The sequence below is a fragment of the Electrophorus electricus genome, chromosome 8, assembly GCF_013358815.1.
Source record: "Electrophorus electricus isolate fEleEle1 chromosome 8, fEleEle1.pri, whole genome shotgun sequence".
NCBI classification, from domain to species: domain Eukaryota; kingdom Metazoa; phylum Chordata; class Actinopteri; order Gymnotiformes; family Gymnotidae; genus Electrophorus; species Electrophorus electricus.
In genome coordinates, this window is record NC_049542.1 from 8130171 (window position 1) to 8152192 (window position 22022).

Consider the following 22022-nt stretch of genomic DNA (forward strand, 5'->3'; position numbering starts at 1 on the left):
AAATAAGGTAAAACAAATGAACGAATCCGGAGCATAAACATACTCATCTCATTTGGCTTAGTCTAAATAGAGGGAGGGAGAGAGTGTATAAGAGAGAGAGAGAGAGAGAGAGAGAGAGAGAGAGAGAGAGAGAGAGAGAGAGAGAGAGAGAGGGTGTGGGGAGTCACTGGTTGAGTAGTACAAACTCAAGTATCACATCCCGGCACCGGCTGCTTCAGAAGACGGGAAAACGATGCATCAAAGGCTCAGGTGCGTAGCTACCGAATTCCTGCACAGATGTCCTCGTTAATGTTCGCGCGTTTCGTTTGCTACGTGGACATGCGGACAGATGTGGTGAAATGACACTGCCGCGTGCGGAGAAGGCAGCGTATTATTGTTCTATATGGCCATTCAGCAATATGGTCACTCAGATGCAAGGACTCCATTAAGATACTGATCTTTGCAACCGAATGAATGAAAACGAGGAGAAGCCACAGCACATGATTTTACGCAGTAATTCATTCTTGTCCTTAAAATTCATTGTCTTTAATATTTGTTATTATTGCTATAGACTGCACTCTGTTTAGAATCGAGATTTAGGCTGCGTTCTCTGGCACGATCATGTGTGTTATTTTACGCTGAGCGAAGACATCCATTGAGTTTATTCACGTTACGGAACGGTATCGCTACTGACCTGTGCTGTCGAGACATCAACGTTGCATTGTGTACGCAGTAGTTTTGCCCTCACCTTCAAGGCGCTTCTCAGCTTTCTCAGCTTTCTCAGCTTTCTCAGCTGGCTAGTGAGAGGGGTTTCGATGAGCGCTGTCCACGGTGCTGAAATAGCACCCCAGACGGATACCTTTTCATGGGTTTGGAACGCAGCAAAACAAAAATTGATACAAAATATTCGAAGAATACTTATGCCCTGCTTATTATAATGTCTTAAGGTGTTATAAACGGATCATTAAATTAATTGTTACAAGTTTTTATATATATATGTGTGTGTGTGTGTGTGTGTGTGTGTAAGAAGGGTTTACCCCTAGATCAGTGCCACAGTGCTTCACCTTTACAGGTGGGGAACTGGAAATTTTGAACAGTTCCCCATAGACTACTGTCTGTTTTATGTGCAATCTCTAACTGTTTCCAATACCCTCTTGACAGGTTTTCCAGGATGGACTCTTATCTTCCTCCTTGCGCATCATGTTCACATAATTAGACGTGGACGCAGCACGAGACAACCAACGTCTGTAGCCTCAGCCAGGCCTGAGCGGCTGGTGGAACTGACTGAAGATGCACAGGCCCTGGCGTGGGCCCTTCCTGCTGCTGCTACCCGCACTCCTGACTGCGCTCGGGCCACATGCCCTCGGCAGCCTGCATGAGCGCTCGGCGGTGCCACGTGCTGCTGGACGATCTGTGGCACGCATGGACGGCGACGTGATCATCGGGGCGCTCTTCTCCGTGCACCACCAGCCATCGGCTGAGCGCGTGGCCGAGCGCAAGTGTGGGGACGTACGTGAGCAGTATGGGATCCAGCGTGTAGAGGCCATGTTCCACACGTTGGACCGCATCAATTCTGACCTCGAGCTGTTGCCCAATGTCAGCCTGGGTTGTGAGATCCGCGACTCATGCTGGCACTCCTCTGTGGCACTGGAGCAGAGCATCGAGTTCATCCGTGACTCACTCATATCTATCCGGGACGACTCCAAGGATGGATTCAGGTGGTGCATTGATGGAACACCCTCCAACCACCCACCACCGACGAAGAAGCCCATTGCGGGTGTCATAGGGCCTGGGTCCAGCTCCGTGGCCATCCAGGTGCAGAACCTGCTGCAGCTGTTCAACATTCCTCAGATCGCTTACTCAGCCACAAGCATAGATTTAAGTGATAAGACGCTCTTCAAGTATTTCCTGAGGGTCGTGCCCTCTGACACGCTCCAAGCACGTGCCATGCTGGACATTGTTAAGCGTTACAATTGGACATATGTTTCCGCAGTGCACACTGAAGGTAAGTGTCTTAGCTTGAAAGATGTCTGTCATATTCTGGGCAAATAAATAGAATATTTTACAATCTATAGCCATGTAATGAAGAACTGGTCTGTTTATCTGTTTGTCTGTTGGTTGGTCAGTCAGTTTGTCTGTCTTTCTATCTATCTGTCTATCTGTCTGTGTGTGTTTCTGTTTGTCTGTCTGACCTTACCCATTTGCATTATGGTAAGAATGAAAATGACACTTTGATATGCTGAATTTGAGATTAATAGTGAGAGAAGCGCTGTCCTTCACTGGTGATGTATAATTACATGCTAATTCTATTCCATTAGATGTGTACAAGTGGAGTCTCTATTCCTCTAATTATTTCCATATCTAAGCATGCCTTAATTAATCAATCAGCTTCTCCATATGTAATGAGGGCACTAACGCATTCTCCCCTCTGCCTCTCCCTCTCTGGAGTCTGTGTAGCCCATTCATGTTTGCCTGAACACTGAATGAGCTATAAACCCTTCTAATGATCTCACTTTCTGAGGGCTTCTTGATTCCTGCTCAGATTTTAAAACTTTTTGATTCCCAATCCATCCAATTTCAAAACCATTTCAATTCTAACATGGCCAATTTTCCAAGATGACCAGCTCTTACATGGACTTTTTGAACATTAGACTTTGCTGTGTTTTGAAGCACATTTCCAATTTCCTTGCGGTCTGATTTTTAAGTGGACAGATTTCTTCACTACTGGACTTCAAAGCTGCCACTTTTCTTGGCCGTTCAGACAGTCAAATTGTGTGATGTCTGTGTGATGCCACTCTATTCTTTGTCTGCGATGTTGGACCCTGTCATACGTCGTTGGGTTGGAATGGCTGACATAAACCTGTAGGATGGGCCCCACACAACACACATCATGCCCACACACAGTGAAATCACTGATGGTAACACCTGCAGCACCGAGTGGTCTCCAGTGTTACATTGTGTGGTAAGAGTCGGCACTGTTGGTTTTTGTTAACACTTTTTAATTAAAAATGACTAGCCTTTAGATATTATCTGTATATTTTAGACACTTGCAGTACCTAAAATACAATCAGAGATTCTACTGTTAATTCTTCAAAAAGAAAGACAAACTCATACAAACACACATACACACACACACACACACACACACACACACACACACACACACACACACACCCACACACACACACACACACACAAGTTGGGCACAGTACCAGCAGCTGCAGTCCTCTGTCACAGACATCTTCAACACTGCGAGTTGCCCCTAGCAACAGTGGAGGTCCCTGATTGCATTAATTACCTGGCCAGATTCAGATCTATCTGTCTGATTCACTAAAGCATTTTAATAGCCTAGTCTCAATAGGCATCAGTTCACTATCACCTTGATTGGCAATTAGCAGGAAAATTGAATTGTGTAATTGTGTTCTTGGAGTATAGATGGAATCTTGTAGGCAAATGTGTCATCAAAGCAAAGGCAGATCAAAGGGGATGGAATTATAACTTTAATACACTGTTGAGGTAAATTCATTTGGTGTTACTGTAGGACAGATCAGGACATCTCTGAGGTCAAACCAGAGAATGGAACAGAAACGGTAAAATGGGAAACATAGAGATAGGGAAGAGAATGAAGAAGGGAGAAAGGCAAATACAAAGATATAGAGATGGTTGAGAGAGAGAGAGAGAGAGAGAGAGAGAGGGAGGGAGAGAGAGAGAGAGAGAGAAGGAGAGAGAGAGAGAGAGAGAAGGAGAGAGAGAGAGGGAGAACAGGCAGGGAAGAGGGAGAAAGGGAGAGAGATCATCCATGGGGGGAGAGAGACAGATAAGAGATAGATAGATAGATAGATAGATAGATAGATAGATAGATAGATAGATAGATAGATAGATAGATAGATAGAGAGAGAGAGAGAGAGAGAGAGAGAGAGAGAGAGAGAGAGAGAGAGAGAAATGGACACTGGAAAAGAAAGTCCCTGGCAGCCTGAAGGGTAGAGGCCATTAGTATGGTAAATAAACAGTTTTAAATGGTCAAGTTTAGAGCTGGGTCTGTGTTTAGTGTACTTAGCTATAACAAAAGAAAAATGAGTGAATCTCTGTACAAAACTGAATAATGTCCAGTGTGTGCTCAGACACAAAAGCATGAACATTCGTGTAGTCCAGTTCAGTTCAGCTTAGTCCAGTGTAGATCAGTTCAGTTTAGTTAAAAATAAATCAATTTGACATTTAAAAGGCTTTCTTACCACATGCTGCAAACAAGTCCCTCCAAGTGTCACTCTAACATGTTGCTCTAAATAAAACTTAATATGAAGTTGACCTTCATACAAAAGTGTGTGGATGTGTGTGCCTGTGTGTGCCCGTGTGTGTGTCCCTGTGTGTGTGTGTGTGTGTGTGTGTGTTTGTGCGGCTGTGCAATGATCAATGTTTGCAGTTGAGATCCGGGTTCATTATTATTCAAATCAAAACTTGAACCTGGATCTCAGTATGTGTACATGTAATCACCAGCTCCCACAGTTCTGCCTGATTAAAAGAACTGTCCAGAGTGCATGCAGTCATCAGAAGTGACCTGCACCCAGGAGTGCATGCAGTCATCAGAAGTGACCTCCACCCAGAGTACTGGTGCCGGGCGTATTGCACTGAATTATGCATGAGACTGGACGGCTTTTGTCTTTCGGCAGCATCATGGAACAAATGGTTTCCTATTCCGATTGCACCCTTCAGATTGCACACATTTTATATGCACGTGTAACAGAGTTTGATCGGTGAGTTAAGGAGAGGTGTCAAACAACAATATGAAGGCCATGTGGTGGATTGTGTGTGTTTTTTTAGTTGGGCTGATCATGTCAGTTTGAACAGGACTGCCATCTGTGTCACGAATTTCTCCATTTCATGTCTCTTTCAGTTGTCTCCATTTTGTGTCTTCCATTGTGAACTGTCGTCCATATCTAACCCGGGCTCTGGATGCTCTGAGTCACTGGAGGTAACCCAGCCTCCACTGTGGATCCTTAAAACCTACAGTGTACTTTTATGACTTCTTAATTCCTACTGGTGCCGTGCATGTGTCAAAGACCCCACCCTGACCCTGTTCCTCTGTCTTGTGTTTCACCCCCAGGAAATTACGGCGAGAGTGGCATGGAAGCGTTTAAGGAGTTGGCAGCAGAAGAGGGCCTATGTATTGCCCACTCTGACAAGATTTACAGCAACGCAGGTGAGCGCCACTTTGACCGGCTGCTCCGGAAGCTGCGCGAGCGCCTGCCCAAGGCTCGCGTGGTCATCTGCTTCTGTGAAGGCATGACGGTGCGTGGCCTCCTCATGGCCATGCGGCGGCGTGGCGTGTCTGGGGAGTTCCTGCTCATTGGGAGGTAAGGAATGTTTTTTTTTTTAAAAGCAAAAATTATATTACCACAAATCTCAACAGCACAGGTTGTGGTTAGTGGTTGTATACATCACTCAGAGCTGGATAAAATAAAACTGAGGCCTTTGTTCGGTAGGATTGTGTAGTATTCTACATTTTGTAGATTTGCTTAATTGGTGTGTGAGACTAAATCCAATGCTTTATCTGTCTGCGGCTGTATATGGCATTTAACTGCTGGACATATTGTGATGGCCTTCAGCATCTAACTGCTCTAGAGATAGCTCAAACTTCCTCATAAGTCTTCAGACCAACCGTGAAATAATTATGTATTTAGACACATCAATATTACGTGTTTTACCCTTCAAGTGGTGTGTGGTCTCAAGATCAGAACATTATCCTTTGAATGTCCTTTTGAACATAGTCAGATGAATAAAGATACATTTATTACACATGAATAAGCGGCTGAAAATGAATTCCAAAATAGCACATAATAAAAGTACCTACTGAGGCAATCCTAATGCTTAGCTGCACATCTCCAGCAAATACACACACGCATGCACGCACACATGCACACATACACTCACACACACACACACACACACACACACACACACACCCAAACACACATACATACATACATGTTTCCAGGGAAACCAGTTGAGATTAAAAATGTTGGGTGCCAACAGAGGCGCTTTTCACCACTAATGAATAAGTTGTGATATAGTCACTGGAACACCAATTGAATTCTGCTCCCCATCAGCTGCCTCTTCTTTGTGTGTGTGTCTGGGTGTTTGTTTGTGTTTGTGTTTGTGTGTGTGTGTGTGTGTGTGTGTGTGTGTGTGTGTGTGTGTGCGAGCATTTGATTTGAGGTATGAAAAAATGCTGCAAGATGACCATTAAATATTCACTCTGGGAACATCTTAGTAAATGCAGCCTGAAGACAAATAACCTGGAGGCTAAAAGATTATTCACAGTGTTGCTGTTTCTTGCCAGGGTCCAATACGTCATAAATCACAATCAATTATTTAAATATAAATAGGAATTGATGAAGGTAGTTTTGCAGAAAAAACAATCAAAAGTTACCGACCTGCTGATAGTACCAAGTGATTGTATAACAAAGAGTCGCACCAAGCAACTGAAAAACGGTTTTTGGATTCATTGTCATTGTCACAAATAAAAACTGTTAAAGTGTCTTTGTGTCACTGGCAAACAGATATATCTTCAATGCCAGTTTATTGTGATTCCACAGCTGAGGAGTGTTAGATAATAGGAATTGTGTTTATTCTATTGCTTTAAATCTTTTTGAAAAAATTAAAGATCTATTAGGTAAATTGTTAAGAAGCAAGAACACATAGGGAAATTTAGCAGTAATAAGCAACTATGCAAACAACAGAATACCACAGCAGTACATGGCCAAAGAATACTTTTTAATCATAAAACAACATACGATAACTATACAAACTACATGTTGGTTTGTGACATTGAAGATATAGACATTGTTATCGCAAAGATTTCCATAATGAGAAAGATATAGCAGAATGATGAAAATAGTATTCTGATGAAAATATTAAACGAGTCTTTCTGCAGTGTTTGAATCTTTTTGCAGTGTTCAAGTCTTTCTGCAGTGTTTGAGTCTTTCTGTAGTGTTCAGGAGCCCTTTTATGGAACAAAAATGACAAACAGTTATGGTAAGAAACACATCAAAACTGAAAGTGGTTGGATTGCAGATTTTCCCACAGGAAACATACCCCCATCTTCTGGTCTACAGATTACAGCTAATACAATATAGCAATACTATATTTACATCCATGCATGGTCTCTAAATGTAGGCAAAAGTTAATCTCTTAATCATAGTCAGTTTTTTCATTGCAAATTTATTGTGCTGGAGTTCAGAGCCAAAACAACAAGAGATCTGTCACTGTCCAGTTATTTGTTGTCTGCACAGTATATGTATATATTTGGACACATTTTGTGTAAAAGATCGGAGATAGAGAAAGTGAATAAGCATAGAGACAGGGAAAGAAAGAGGTAATGTGTGTGTGCGTGTGTGTGTGTGTGTGTGTGAGTGTGTGTGAGTGTGTGTGTGTGTGAGTGTGTGTGTGTGAGTGTGTGTTTGTGTGTGTGTGTGTGTGTGTGTGTGTGTGTATATATGTGTGTGTGTGTGTGTGTGTGTGTGTGTGTATGTGTGTGTATGTGTGTGTTTGCGTGTGTGTGTGTGCGTGTGTTTGTATAGAGATTTTGCTTCCTATGAACAAACTATGGAAGCCATTTGTTCAGTCACATTTTGAACATTATTCATTTATAGTCATAATGGATCTTTTCTTCAACAGAAATCACATCACGTCTAACGTGAAACTGTAATTCAAATCACGTCTGATTTGAATTACAGTTGTTTAGCGAGACAGTGATTTCAAATAATCGCCACAAGTTGTAAGCGTTTCTGAAATGATTAGGTGGGAAAGCAAGATGATTTGAGTACTCCACCCCTTTCTAAACATAGGAGAATATATATATTTTCTGAAAAATGGATAAAGCTCAGTTCTGCTCTGTAAATGCCTATGACTTCATAGTTCCCCTGTATCCCTGTTTCAGGTTGATTCTGGGAGGGAATGTCTGTTCAGTGTTTAATGAAAGCTTTCTCCTCACATCTTTCTGAAACGACTTTCCTTTACAATGCTGTCATTTTTGATTAATACTGTGCATCCCTTTCACTTCCTCCTGTCTGAATCGGGAGGAAGCTCATGTTAGATAACTAACATTTTTCACTTCCCAAGCAGTGAACTTTGCTGTCTTGGGAGAAACTAAATGTAAAACATTAAAGCGTGGGCGGGGAGGGGGGGTTTAAAAACTGGGTAGCCTATTATAAATTTACAGACACATAGAGTGTGGGTTTCATTTTTAAAAGATTGTAAGTAGTGTGTAGCTCCTGTATTTAAATTGTCTCACAGGCCTCAACCATAAATATGAGTGTCACCAAATATCATGGGTGTTCAGCTGAATGCCAATTAAACGAAATCTTTCCTTTCATTGGTTTTGTCTCTGCCTTCAGATATGGTCTAATTGGGCTCACTGGGCTGTACAGGGATGACTTTGACAGGTTGAGGTCTGCTGAAGCATCAAAAACTGTACTAATAAACTGTCCAGAAAGTAAGAGAGAAAAAGGCGCCATAGATCGACTGCAAAGATCACTTCTGCGCAGAGACTCATAGATGGAACGTGCTGAGATTACCAAAGGAAAAAATATTACTCAGATTAAAGAAATTTTCGCAAGGGAAAACGCAAGTTACTCCCAAATCTCACTTAATCATAACTTGGTAGATTCAACATGCTTATGGATGAGTTTTACGAATCTTAAATTTAATTTCAAATGGTGCCATTTTCATTAGACAGCTCTCCAAAATTCAGATTGGTTTTGGCCGTAGATAGGTTATTCTGAAAAAAAATTGGACTCGCTCACATTCTTCAATGTCATATTATCTCATTGTGTTCTCCAATTTTTCGAATTAAAATGAAAGATGGCCGACAGCTTCAGTTTGTAATTAGCGTGGTGCCCCTCTGCTCAGGCAGATATTGCCAAAATGTGTTGGCATTATCAGTCGTTATCAGCTGGTGTCCTGTTGTTTTCTATTTATCAGTAGTGTAAAATGAAGGTCTTATTATTGGCACAATTTTTGTTTATTTAAGTGGACCGCGTGGCAGTAGTGGTGAAGCTTGTGTATGTATGATACTTTTTTTTTTACTCTGTGGAGACAAAATGGGAAATTTTTACATTGCAAGGACATTTTGCTAGTTCGTTTGTAAAAATACAAAATGCAGAAAGTGTTGAGACTAATATAAAATAATGAAAAGGCATACAAATGTGCACGTGTGTAAGATTAGCCAGGGCGGGAAAGGTTTATGACAGCGACAAGTGTGTGCTGTGTAACAGACCCTTTACTGAACAGATCCCAGCCAGTGTCTCAGGTGTGAGCCTTCCAGTTCTGTGACTTCTTACCTTTGGACAACAACTAGCTATACCTGATGGCAGCCATAACATGGACTACATTGCTGTGACTGTTCGCTGTTATTGGTACCGGTTCCCAATTTTTTCCCCCTCGTTTTCTTAGCCTCTCAATGTCTTTTTTTTTTCTTTTCTTTTTTTTTTCCCAAGCAGCTACCTATCCATTTTTATCCTTGTCTCTTGTCTCTGCAGTAAATAACACAACACTGCTTGTCAGCCACTGCCTCAAATGCCTTATGACTCAGGCTCCTAATGAATCGATCGTGTGTATGTGTATTTTGCATTTAGCTGAAAGATTCAAACGTTTGGCTCATCCCCAGCTACGGAGTATCCTCCAGCCTGCAGGATTCAAAGTCCCCTGCCGTGCTGCTAAATCCGCCAGATTTGCTTCACTCTGGCACTGTCCTGCGTTGCAGCGGTCCTATCAACGCTGGCAGTGACACTGCAGACCCTCGTTCGAGTATGTCACCTCTTCTCCAAGGTGTTTTTGAGTTGTGAGTCCCGACTTTGGTGGTTTGTCCCGAAGCAGTTCTCAGAAGTCCCATAGATGTTTGGGGGCGGCGCAGTCTGGTCGGCTCCTATTCCTGCCTCCGTTTCTGTGTTTGAAGTTACAGTGTGCAAGTGTGTTCGGTAAGACCTTAAGAAGCTCCGGAGAGGCCGGACTCACTTTCCAGAACATATTTCTTTCATTCTCTCCCATTTTGAATACATTAGAGGATATATTAGTCATAAGGGCAGCAAGAGAGATGGTGATAGAGAGAACAAGAGAGGGGTGGGAGAAAGAATTATGTGAGTATGTGGGAGGAAGGTTCTTAACCCCAATGGTGTAAAATCTTGTAAGAGAGTGTGAAAGAAAGATACATTATTTTTTTTTTTAAATTTCTATTATATTCTCAGCACTCTTGGAACAACTGCTTTGTCTGCTGAGACAGATTCTGAAGTGCTACTCAAAAGGGATACAGGTTTATGTAACTTTGCTTAATTAGGTTAAATGTTTGTTGTGTTATGGTCTCAGTGAAGGGCTTTAGAGTGTGTGCTTGTGTCAGAATGTATTTAGCTCCAACTTGGAGCATCTTATCATGAAACATCTTATCATAAAAAAGGTGCTCCCGTCACTCTATGCCATGGCATAAAAACATGACATTTCAGCCCATAATTAGACCAAATACTCCCCTGATGACAGGAATATACTGTGGGGACAACTTTTATCTGAAAGGACAGTCAAAAGATTTTCTTTTGGTTATGAGGTTATGGTTAGTGTTAGCTTTAGCTGTGGGAATAGTGTTATTTAGCTCTAACTCAGGCAGTAATAGCATAGTGTGTGTGAGTGCGTGTGTGTGTGAGTGTGGGGAAGTTGTCCGATGGTAGCCTGCTGGAGAGACAGACTACAGGACAGCCTGGGGAGTGAGCAGAGCAGAGTGTCCAGGGTGTGCACTGAACCGCAGCAACACGACGATGACCAAAGCGTGCTGGCCTACCAGCAGCCCCGGTGCTGTCTCATGCCATGCCTTTTACATTGCTGCTTCCGGCAGTCAGCTCTCTACCACAAAAGCTTCATAGCACTTTGTGATGTCCCTGTGGTTTCTATATATATAGGCCTGTTCTGCTGGTGTGTGGCCCAGGTTGTTAGAAGGATGCACGGATGCAGGATGTATGTGTGAATCGACAGATGTACAGGTGAACAGGCAGACTCACGGTAGGGTCGGGAAAGAACTGCATGTGGAAAGAGCATGAGAGATGATGCTAGGGCTGGGTTTGAGATGGACAGATAAAACATGGACGAGAGAGTGAGCAGGAATGAGGGAGGCAGCTCGTAGAAAGCAGAGCCAGACTGGAAGCTAACTGGAGTGCCATGAATTAGTAAAGGGCTTTGGATAAGCTTTAATGGCCACCAGCCAAAGCCTTCGCTGCTCGGCACAGAGAGGGAGGGCCCAGGTCCAGCTGCACCCCAACACACAGAGACAGCGCTCCTGTGTCTGAAGGACAGACGAGAGGAGGACAAAAGCCAAAGAACTGCGTGAGGGTAAAGGACGGCTGGTGAACCAGAAAGACCCCAGAGGAGAGGGATGAGGGACGGGCTAGAAGAGGAGACAAAATGTGGAGGAGAGGAACAAAACGACGCCCAAGCCAAATCCTCAGTGTGTTCCCGGAGTCCAGTGGTATTCTGATCACAGCCCTCAAGGTCCAGGTGCTACAGATTTTCCACGCTCCCTTTATCTAGGACTCGGATGTGATGACAAAGTGGTCAGTCAGTCAAATGAATCATTTCATCAGCTACGAGGGATAACAAAATCCAGGACGGGATTCGGATTCAAGGTCTAGATTTGAATACCACTGCTTCGGTCCTTTTAATGTCCTTTCAAAGTCCTTTACAAGTAATTAAAACATTTTATATAACTTAAGTTGAAACTTTTTCAGTGCAGTCCTAAACAAAAAAAAACTTTTTTTTTTTCCCTAACAAGTCCTCGATAATAAATTTTTACTCTGTCATTATAACAAGCACAATTTGACTGCACACTTACACTGAGCCCCCAGCCTTTAATTATCTACTGACTAGCATTGTTGAGTGGTGTGCTATGTCGGTTGTAGGGATCCAGTGGAGCACAATGACTATAACAAGCCCACCCAGGAAATGGATGGTATCATGACCTTTAGTGCAATTAATGATGCCAACGTCCCTTTAAGGCCAGAACGTCGGCATCTCCGTCAGGGTAGTGACTCTTCCGATGGGCTTAAGCCCTCTTCATGGCACAGTCTAGGAACACAGTAGCATCTCTACACACTGCACGGCCGAGCCGACGCCAATCTCTGACATTTTCTGCTCTGCCAGGGACAGTTGTTTAGGTTGCCGTGTTTTAACCCCGAGCTGCCCGAGGTGACTCCATCGGGCGCGCCCCGAGAGATAACGCGCCTACAGATGAATGGCTAGAGAGGCTAGAGGAGAGGGGACGTTAAGAGGAAAGTCATTTCCACTTCAGTGTGTGTTTGTGTGTGTGTGTGTGTGTGTGTGTGTGTGTGTGTGTGTGTGTGAGTGAGAGAGAGAGAGAGAGAGAGAGAATGAGAGAGAAGGATGTGGCTCAAATGTATTTCCTTTAAAACAGCCTATTAAAGGGAAAGTCAAAGAAATATGAATGAAAGCATGTCACAAACATCTAGTCAGAGGCCTTTATAAGTAACTCAAGCCTGTCTTTCGAGATAATCAGCTAATGCAGATTGTTTTGCTGGCAGTGTCTATTCCAAACCTTCATCCCAGCACTCTAGGTGGTATAAACAGACATCAGAGTTTAAGACTTCTCTCTCTCTCTCTCTCTCTCTCTCTCAGTGATGGATGGGCAGACCGTGACGAAGTGGTGGAAGGCTATGAGCAGGAAGCAGACGGAGGGATCACCATGAAGCTCCAGACGGAGGAAGTGAAGTCATTTAATGACTACTTCCTGAAGCTGCGTCTGGACACCAACAAGCGAAATCCGTGGTTTGCTGAGTTCTGGCAGTACCGGTTCCAGTGCCGAATCCCTGGGCACCCGCAGGAGAAACTGAACTACCAGAAAATCTGTACAGGTAAACCGGTGCACAGAACAGACCAAATCACCATGACTCCATAACACTATGTATTAAAACTCTCTTGAAATTGTTTGCAGTTACATGAACTGCTCACCAGACTTATCACTGGGATTCATTAATAAACTGGTCAGTTGAACTGACCTCATGTGGAATTTCTGCCTTCAGTCCTGGAGAGCTGCAGCACTGTACTGCTTGGTGTTTCCTTTGTGCCAGTCCAGCCCAGTCAACTGGTAAATGGGATCTGGCACTGACCAATCAAATCAGTTGTGTTAAAGTGGTAGGAGTCCTAAACAGTGCAATGCGCTGCTTCTCAGTTGCTGGAGAGTGATGGCCCTCCAGTAGCCGCAGTGTCTTATGTGTTAGGATGATCCCGAGATTACTGGATGTGGTTATGGTAACTGTCCATGAATCCCCCCCCACCCACCCACCCACCCAATTTCTTTCATGAAATGACCTGAAATGTGTCGACTGATCCATATGGTGATGTAGGTAAACTGATCTGTGTGTCTTACTTCTCCCCATCTCTGCGTTGTCTAAGTTACTGTCCCCATTGACTGCTGACCTCCACACAGAAGTATGACACTTCCTTTCACCCCGCCTCTGATTCTGGGATAGTGCCTGAGCTGCATTCAGTGCTGCTTCTGCTGGGGTTGAATACGTTTACGACTATTCCTCAAGCTGCGCACGCGGATAAAAGCAAACGGCTACCAAATGCGGGCAAAGTCTTAGTCATCATCTGACAGTAATGTTGTCCCTGTAAATATTTATTATGCAGCTGAACCATCGGCGAGCTGTGCCAAATACAGTGTGGAACGCTTCCATTGTTCAGTTGTTCTCTTTTGGTGGCAAGCGTACTTAGAGAGAGATGCGGTGATGTCATGAGCCGTGCGCGGACACCTGTACTAAAGACGTACCCTACTGTAGCAACAGTCTGTGCACGGAGCTGGACCGGTGCTGAAGGCAACTGCATGGTTTCTGGCTGCAATCGGTCAGCAGAGCCGTTTTTAAACTGTGAAGGACATACGCGCGAATGCATTAGCTTACATGCAGCGAGTGGTTAACTTTATTGAGAGAGCTGTGGGAGGAATTCATACAATGCAAATAAATTAATTAAGCATAAATCTCAGCAATTGAACAAAGCTACCCTGATATAAAGCACTCAATGTTGGCTTTATGAGCTTTCCTGATTATATTAGCACTTTGTCATTGGCTTTGGTCATATGATGCATTGGTATTCACACATCGCCTTGGCTGTTCGCTTGGACAAGGCACCAGCCTCGCTTCGGTCATGTACCTTGTTTGTTTTAGCCTGCGGGATCAGTAACAGGCTCCTACTGAGCTTGTAAATAAAAAGCAGAGTTATTCATTTAGGGCTCTAAGAGATGTTTGCCAGTGGAAGATGTCAGTTCAGCTTCTCTGTACTGACTGCGTGTTGGACTCTTGCACTTAAAACACAAAAGAAGTCTGCTGCAGCTTTATCACTGTGTGTGTGTGTGTGTGTGTGTGTGTGTGTGTGTGTGTGTGTGTGTGTGTGTGTGTGTGTGTGATGATGACCACTGTGCTCACAGTCTGCATAGAGATCCGCCTCACAGCTGCCACTCTGCATGTATGTGTGGAAGCTCAAGGACAGAATGCTTAACTGTTCAACTGTGTGTACCTCTCAGTCAATGAAATAAATGAATATAGAGCTTTAGGAAAACTTTTCACCTTGTACTATTTACAATTTCAATGTGTGGAGCGTTGATTGAGAAGTCTTTGAATAGCTTTGAATGGCTGTGAGACCCACAACCAGTGCTGTATGGCTTTTTGCAGGCCATCAACTGCTTATATCTAATATCTATTATGAGTGTGCAATGGCTGCTCAATACTAACATCTATTGGAGCACACCCCTTAGCTTGGTACTTTACTGAAGGTTTCTTAGGTGAAACTTTTTAATTGAGTATATTTACATTTACATGCATTATGTTTACATGCATAAATATTATAAATGACATAATGTAATAATATCAAAATCTTGCAACTGAATCAGCCAAGGCCACTGCATATTATGTGACGAGTTTATGCAGGAAAAGAAAAGGTGCATACCGCTGTGGAAAAAAGAAATCAAATCCCATCAAACTGTCATGTTTTGTTTTGTTTATCCGGAAAATAGTTTAGGCCAATTCACAGTCAAAACACAAAAAGCAAAAAGAAGGCCAGGCATGGTTTCTTAGATTCTAGCAAGAACAGAATCTGTTTTCCTCCGGAACTGATGGCAGTTGCATTCTTGACAGGAAACGAGAACCTGAGTGACAACTACGTTCAGGACAGCAAGATGGGCTTCGTGATCAATGCCATCTATGCTATGGCCCACGGCCTGCACAGCATGCACCGGGATCTGTGCGCCGGACACCGCAGCCTGTGCGAGGCCATGGACCCCATCGATGGTAGCAAGCTGCTCGACTACATCCTCAAGTCCTCCTTCACGGGCGTCTCCGGGGAGGAGGTGTATTTCGACGAGAACGGAGACTCTCCCGGCAGGTAGGCGGAACAGGGCAGGGCAGCTGAATGGGCGGGGTTTCACGGGCCAAATGCCCAGGGATGCGGATGCGGTCTATGCCACATTCTTGCTACAGTTCGCCATTTGAAATTAATGCCTTAGAAATAGGCTTTTTGACCATTGATTGATAAAATGGATGACGTATGCAGTGTACAGCATGCTAGACCGCATATTAGATGTTACCACACACACGTGCAGGTACGTGTCCAAGTGTTGTAGGTTTGGAGTGGGACAGCGGCCCCGACTATTTCCACACTAGCTCCCAGACACGTCCCCTCTTCCCAATGGCCAACGACATCAGTGCAATTGCTTAAGCCTGCATGGCTGGGTAGGGGTTTGTGTATGTGTACGTGCCACTGAAGGCCATTCTGGTGGCGCATTTCCTGGAAGGTGCATTATAGGAAACGTAGGAAGACAAATTCTAAGCGTCGTGTGAACAATGCAGTGTGACTGAATCTGACCAAAGTGCAGGTCTCTGGAAGGGCACTGTTAAATTAGCTGTCTCTTTCTTTGTTTATTAACCTTTTGTTTTTTCTCTCTCCCTCCCTCCCTCCCTCCCTCCCTTGCTCCCGCCCTCTTAGGTATGACATCATGAATCTGCAGTACGTGGAGGAGCTCGGTCGCTATGACTACATCAACGTGGGCTCATGGCACGAGGGCGTCTTGAGCATTGACGATTACAAGCTCATGACCAACCGCAGCGAGATGGTACGCTCTGTCTGCAGCGAGCCCTGCTCCAAGGGCCAGATCAAGGTACCGTGTGCACATGTGTGCACCTTGTTATGCTCTCTTTGTAACATCCCACAGTCCTATAAAATCATGAAAGTTCAGATGTCATGGGGATGTTTTTCTGACTGAGCTTTGATTTAGACAGACAGAGCCAGAGGGTTAGATAAGCTCTGGCTTTGATATAGGTGTAGGCATGTAACTATAGTAATACACATTATAAACCCCCACAAATATAATATTACATGAAAAATACAAAAAAAGTGTAAGTGTGCATGTGTGATTACCCCTATGCCCTTTAAGCTGATCCATTTTCAACCTGATCTGAAACAAAATTGAACTGCTGATGTAACCCATTTAACCCATGATCCCTTGCCTTATGAGTGTATTAAAAGGTCATGACCTCTGACCCTTCTGGCTTGTAGGTGATCCGGAAAGGGGAGGTAAGCTGCTGCTGGATCTGCACTACCTGTAAGGACAACGAATATGTTCAGGATGAGTTCACCTGTAAGGCCTGTGAGCTAGGCTGGTGGCCCGACGAGGAGCTGGCAGGTCAGAGACTTCCTCCACTTTAATCAGTCTGTCTGGCCATTAATGCACTCAATCCATGAAAGAACCTGCATGTCTGTTAGACTACCCATTTATGCAAACAGTCATTCCATAACCTGAAGAAAAATGCTTCCTGACTTATAATCTGAGACCTGTAAAGACCCTGAGAAAACTGGAAAAAAAACACCTCCTGGCTGTAGGTGTGACTTCCTCTTCTGCCCCACCATACCGTTTCAAGCCGTGTGCTGTTTTGACAGCTCGGTCGCAGACTAAAGCAGGCTCAAAATACTCCAGAATCCCATTAGTACGCAGCACAGTAGCCATGTGCCAGCCGCAACAGTTCCGGCGTGCCAGCCAGGGAATTCTGATTAGAGACGGAGACGCTGATCCAGCAGGGAGGGAGGCGAGGGAGAAAGGTCGGGACCTAGTGAAAAAGCATGAGCTGTGACGGTGTTTGAGGACATGGGGAGGGCACACTGCTAGCAAATGTGCTGCAGTGCTGCTTGTCAAAAGGAAAAGCCTTAACTGTGAACTGCTTATTTTCATAAGTCTTTATTATCTCAGTGGACAATCCCAGGCAATATTCATGTACTTGCCTTTCTCTCATATCCAACCATTGAGTCCTTCAGGTTATGCTTTCTTTTGTCCAATTTTCTCTCTCTGTTTCACTTTGTCTCCCAGGCTGCGAGCCTCTCCCTCTCAAATACCTGGAGTGGAGCAGCGTGGAGTCCATCGTTGCTGTCGTCTTCTCCTGCCTTGGCATCCTGGTGACGCTCTTTGTCACGCTCGTCTTCGTCCAATACCGCGACACGCCTGTGGTGAAGTCGTCAAGCCGCGAGCTCTGCTACATCATCCTGGCAGGCATCTTCCTAGGCTACATATGCCCGTTCACACTCATCGCCCGCCCCACGGTGGCCTCCTGCTACCTGCAGCGCCTCCTGGTGGGCCTCTCGTCAGCCATGTGCTACTCGGCCCTGGTCACCAAGACCAACCGCATCGCCCGCATCCTGGCCGGCAGCAAGAAGAAGATCTGCACGCGCAAGCCACGCTTCATGAGCGCCTGGGCGCAGGTGGTCATCGCCTCAGTCCTCATTGGCCTGCAGCTAGCCCTGGAGGTGGCGTTGGTGGTACTGGAGCCGCCCGAACCGGTCAAGTCCTATCCGAGCATCCGCCAGGTCTACCTCATCTGCAACACCAGCAACCTGGGCATGGTGGCGCCGCTGGGCTACAACGGCCTGCTCATCATGAGCTGCACCTACTACGCCTTCAAGACCCGCAACGTGCCCGCCAACTTCAACGAGGCCAAGTACATCGCCTTCACCATGTACACCACCTGCATCATCTGGCTGGCCTTCGTGCCCATCTACTTCGGCTCTGACTACAAGATCATCACCACATCATTCTCGGTGAGCCTGAGCGTCACCGTGGCGCTGGGCTGCATGTTCACACCCAAGATGTACATCATCATCGCCAAGCCGGAGCGCAACGTGCGCAGCGCCTTCACCACGTCAGACGTCGTGCGCATGCACGTGGGTGACGGCAAGGCAGCGGCGGCCGCCTGCCAGAGTAACAGCTTCCTCAACATGTTCCGCCGGAAGAAGGATAGCAGCCATGCCACCAGCAGCACAAAGTGAGTGACATGCCACACAGCCTATCAGCCTAATGGGAATGAGTTACTGTGTTAGGAGGCCGACAGTCAGAACAGGGTTTGTTACAGCAAAAATGTATATGGTACTCGTTTGCTACATTTTCTATATAATCCCGTCAACCACTGTGAACAGTAATGGGCCACTGTTCTCAACACAGAATAAGACATAAAGTAATATATAATGTCAATTAAGACATAATGTAATTACACGTTTTAATGGACTAGACTAGGCTAAGCTTAATCTGTGATGCGAAAACTGCCCCATTTTAAATAATTAAGATCTTTCTCTTAGTAGCATATCAACATGCTGGATCGGACAGGTCACACTGACAGGGTTCTTGCTAGCACATGTATGTGTATGTGTTGTCTTTGATGCCGGCTCTGCCATGTTTCTCTCCCCGCTGCAAACCGGAGTATGTACGTAGCGTTTGGTCAGCGCCAGGCACCACATTGCTGCCCCCTGTCTGTCCCGAGCTCCCTTCCAAAACTTAATTTCCCATCAAAACCACCAGCTTGCGTGGTCCCCCCCTCCCCCCACCCCCAATATTAACCCACTTCTCAGCCCCCACCACCCCTCATCACCCTCATCCTCTCTTTTTTGCTGAGGACAAAAATTAACCCAATTACCAAAAGTGCCGCTCCTTCAGTGTCTGTCCCGCTCCCTCTAACGCGGCAGCAGCTTTCAGCTCTGGGGCCGTCCTCCGTCCCTATCCTGCTCCGCCTAACTCAATTACGCCCACTGCCTGCCAAGGCGGCGGCGCTAAACCTAGACGCGGAGCGCCACGGGGCTCTGAAAGCGCCAAGGGGTATTCCATGAAGGCCTGTGTTCATTTCTGCATGAAGTTAGGCACAAAGGGATTGGGGGGGGGACGTTCATAATGTCCTCCGAAACAAGTCATTATGAAGCGAGTGAGGAGCATGCGCTAACCCAGTTCTGAATGCACTAACCGGTCTTTAGCTAGAGCGGCTGACCCCGTAGTGACTGTTCAGGGATCTAGGAATGATGCTGTGATGGTTATTGACCATGTACTGATGATGTTGTGATGTTGTTCTGTGTGTCTGTGTTGCTTTGTGGCCTCTTCCACGTGGGAATAACGTTGGGTCTCTGTCTCGTTCATAGTCCTAATGGAAAGTCTGTGTCATGGTCTGAAGCAGGTGCCCGGCCCCAGGGGAGGGGGTCGAGTGTGTTCCACAGACTGTCTGTGCATGTGAGGAAGCAAACAGTCAGCCAGAGTCAGACGGCGGTCATACGACCCCTAACTAATGCCTCGCAACCCCCACACCCCGAGTACCACCCTGGCCTCGACACAGATCGCAATGGCTCACAACCCGATGACAAGGTTCTCTACAACCTCAGTGAGGAGGAGGACGAGGGGGGCCGACACCCCCAGAGCCTGGATGGAACAACCCACAACAGAAGGGAGCCGGTTACCTATTCACCTGTTCACCTGATGGACCGTATCACAGAGCATCGAGACAGAGGACATGTGGACACTCTAAGCTCTAACATTACTGCTTTCGATGAATTAATAAGTGGCAAAAGAGCAAGCCCCGCCTACAATTCATTATCCAATCAGCTGCCTCTGCCCCTGCAAAGGGAAATGCTGTCTGAAGAGGGCTCCGAAATGGAGGCTCTCGACCTCATTCATGGCTTTCTGTATGACAGCGCTGTACAAGAGGCGGAGGAGGAGGAGGGTGGAGAGGAACAGCTGGCTCAGAGCAAGCTTACTCTCCTAACCCCACCTTCGCCCTTCAGGGACTCGCTGCGATCAGGTCTGTCCATTCCAGGATCGCCTGCCTCCAACGACAACCCAAACACCTCCCAGGAAGTGACCTATGCTCCCAAACAGAGCTCCTTTACACTGTGAGAGCAGGTGCTCAGGACACAGGAAAAAGCCGGCTCCCGCTTCTCTTATTTGTCTATATGCTTATCAGTCGACTCAGTAATGACTGTAGGATGGCAGTTGTTCGCTTACATGACTTTCTCTCCATGAAATTTCTGTCAAGATTACAACATCCGTAAAAGGCAGGAGAGGCCACAAAGTAAACGAATGGAATGTCCGGTTGGGATTATTTTTCTTGACGGCGGTTCTGGCAATATCTGTTTTCTATTATATGTATGGAAGATTGAAATGCCAAAACATCAAAATTGTTGCTTTGCCAAAACCCACTAGCTAACATTATATAATCACAGACTACGAGTCCAAATAGCAACCTGCTGCTTCATTATATCACTGTCTGCAGGAATACGGACAACAGAGCAACAAACCTTTGTTTGAGACTATGCTGTGTGCATATGGACTGTGTAGCCTGACATCATTGTGATTCATTTATCTGAAAATGAATATTGCTGAGGGAGCTCCAAAATTGTTGGATATTCAGTGCAAACATAAACAGAGACATACAGTGTATGGAGTTGTGTAGACATATAACACAGATAAAGGAATACATTCACACACACACACACACACACATAGAGAGAGAGAGAGAGAGAGAGAGAGATTGAGCTGTAGTCAAGGCCACAAGATCAAAAGATAATATTGGTTCTGAGACTCCATGATCAACACAAAGATTTTTTTAATGAGAATGTTAAATAAGTATTCATTAAATGCAACCATGGGTGACCACCAAGACCCAGACCAAGATCATGTTTTATATTGGTCCAAGACTCAAGTTCTGATGGATACAGCTCCACACAGACACACACAGACACACACACACACACACACAAAGCATAAAGAGCATTAGGGCAATCTGGTTAGGAATGAATGCTTTTCTGTAGAACATGCCAACTAAGAGCTTCTCTCTTCCTTCCTTGTACACAGGTCAGTATTTGCACCTGCATTTTCAACTTCAGAATCACAAATGTTGATTTTAGCACTTGCTTTGGAAGATATGTTGAGGAAGAGATTGACTGTATTGTTAAGCAAATAGATAAATAGTATTTTAGTCTAAATGAAACATTTTTTCCTGTATTGCCAAGGTTGTTACATTAACAAGAGAACTGTATTCTTCACAAGTCTATTTTTGTCTGATGAGGAAGTTAATCCTTGAAAATGGAGGAAATGTTTTTCAAATGTTTGTATACTGTTGAGCCAGCTATTGTTTTTCTCTCACACAGATGGTGTCTTTGTATTTCTGCTAAATGTTTCTATGAGCAGAACGTAAGATGATTTCTAAGTTTTAAAAGCATCTTATAACTCTTTGGGAAAAAAGTGATGTACATTATGTTGAATCTGGGATATCTGTAGAGACTTTTCCAAATCAACTGTATTCTATGAAGTTTTTACTTTTTAAGCTTTATCTATGGGTAGTTGCTTCTAGTGGTAACTCGTAGCATTTACAAGTGAATCTTGTGTAGGATTATGAATTTGCAATCGTAATTGCTCAATTTACTCTACGTTTCATATACTATTATTAGAATGCAACTCTGAAAATCTTAAATAGCTAATATATAGCCAGTATTGTAATAAGTATTGTAAATTGTAATATTAAGTCTTTTGTGCAAGCTGTTTGGAAATTAATCATTTGTTAAATGTAACTGACATGGCCCATCACCTGTTTACATAGAAATGAGAAAAAAAACACGATCTTTTTTTTGCCAGGACAAATCATGCTGTAAAAATAAATATTTTTTATCTAACTTATTCTGCGCTAAAATTCTGTTTTAGCTGT

General features: G+C 44.7%; 1 protein-coding gene across 3 annotated transcripts; it reads left to right on the forward strand.

Moving 5' to 3' along the window:
* The first annotated feature begins 158 nt into the window (after positions 1-158).
* grm1a (glutamate receptor, metabotropic 1a) lies at positions 159-21990 on the forward strand. Of its 3 annotated transcripts, none has more exons than XM_027015523.2 (9): positions 159-249; positions 1141-1984; positions 5081-5330; positions 12646-12881; positions 15159-15405; positions 16006-16177; positions 16576-16702; positions 17381-18329; positions 19468-21990. In XM_027015523.2, exons 2-9 carry the CDS (start codon positions 1270-1272, stop codon positions 20213-20215), a joined length of 3444 nt encoding a protein of 1147 aa, XP_026871324.2. In that variant the 5' UTR covers positions 159-249; positions 1141-1269; the 3' UTR covers positions 20216-21990. The 3 variants fall into 3 exon arrangements, with proteins under 3 accessions (XP_026871324.2, XP_026871326.2, XP_026871325.2); XM_027015525.2 differs by having other exon boundaries at positions 19500-19693; XM_027015524.2 differs by lacking the exon at positions 159-249 and adding an exon at positions 454-492.
* The last annotated feature ends 32 nt before the right edge of the window (positions 21991-22022 follow it).

Excerpts from the sequence above, each read along its gene's own strand:
- grm1a (XM_027015523.2), top strand. The coding sequence starts at position 1,270 with ATGCACAGGCCCTGGCGTGGGCCCTTCCTGCTGCTGCTACCCGCACTC. Across the intron at positions 1,985-5,080 it reads TTCCGCAGTGCACACTGAAG|GAAATTACGGCGAGAGTGGC; the intron begins GTAAGTGTCTTA and ends TTTCACCCCCAG. Across the intron at positions 18,330-19,467 it reads CATGCCACCAGCAGCACAAA|TCCTAATGGAAAGTCTGTGT; the intron begins GTGAGTGACATG and ends TCTCGTTCATAG.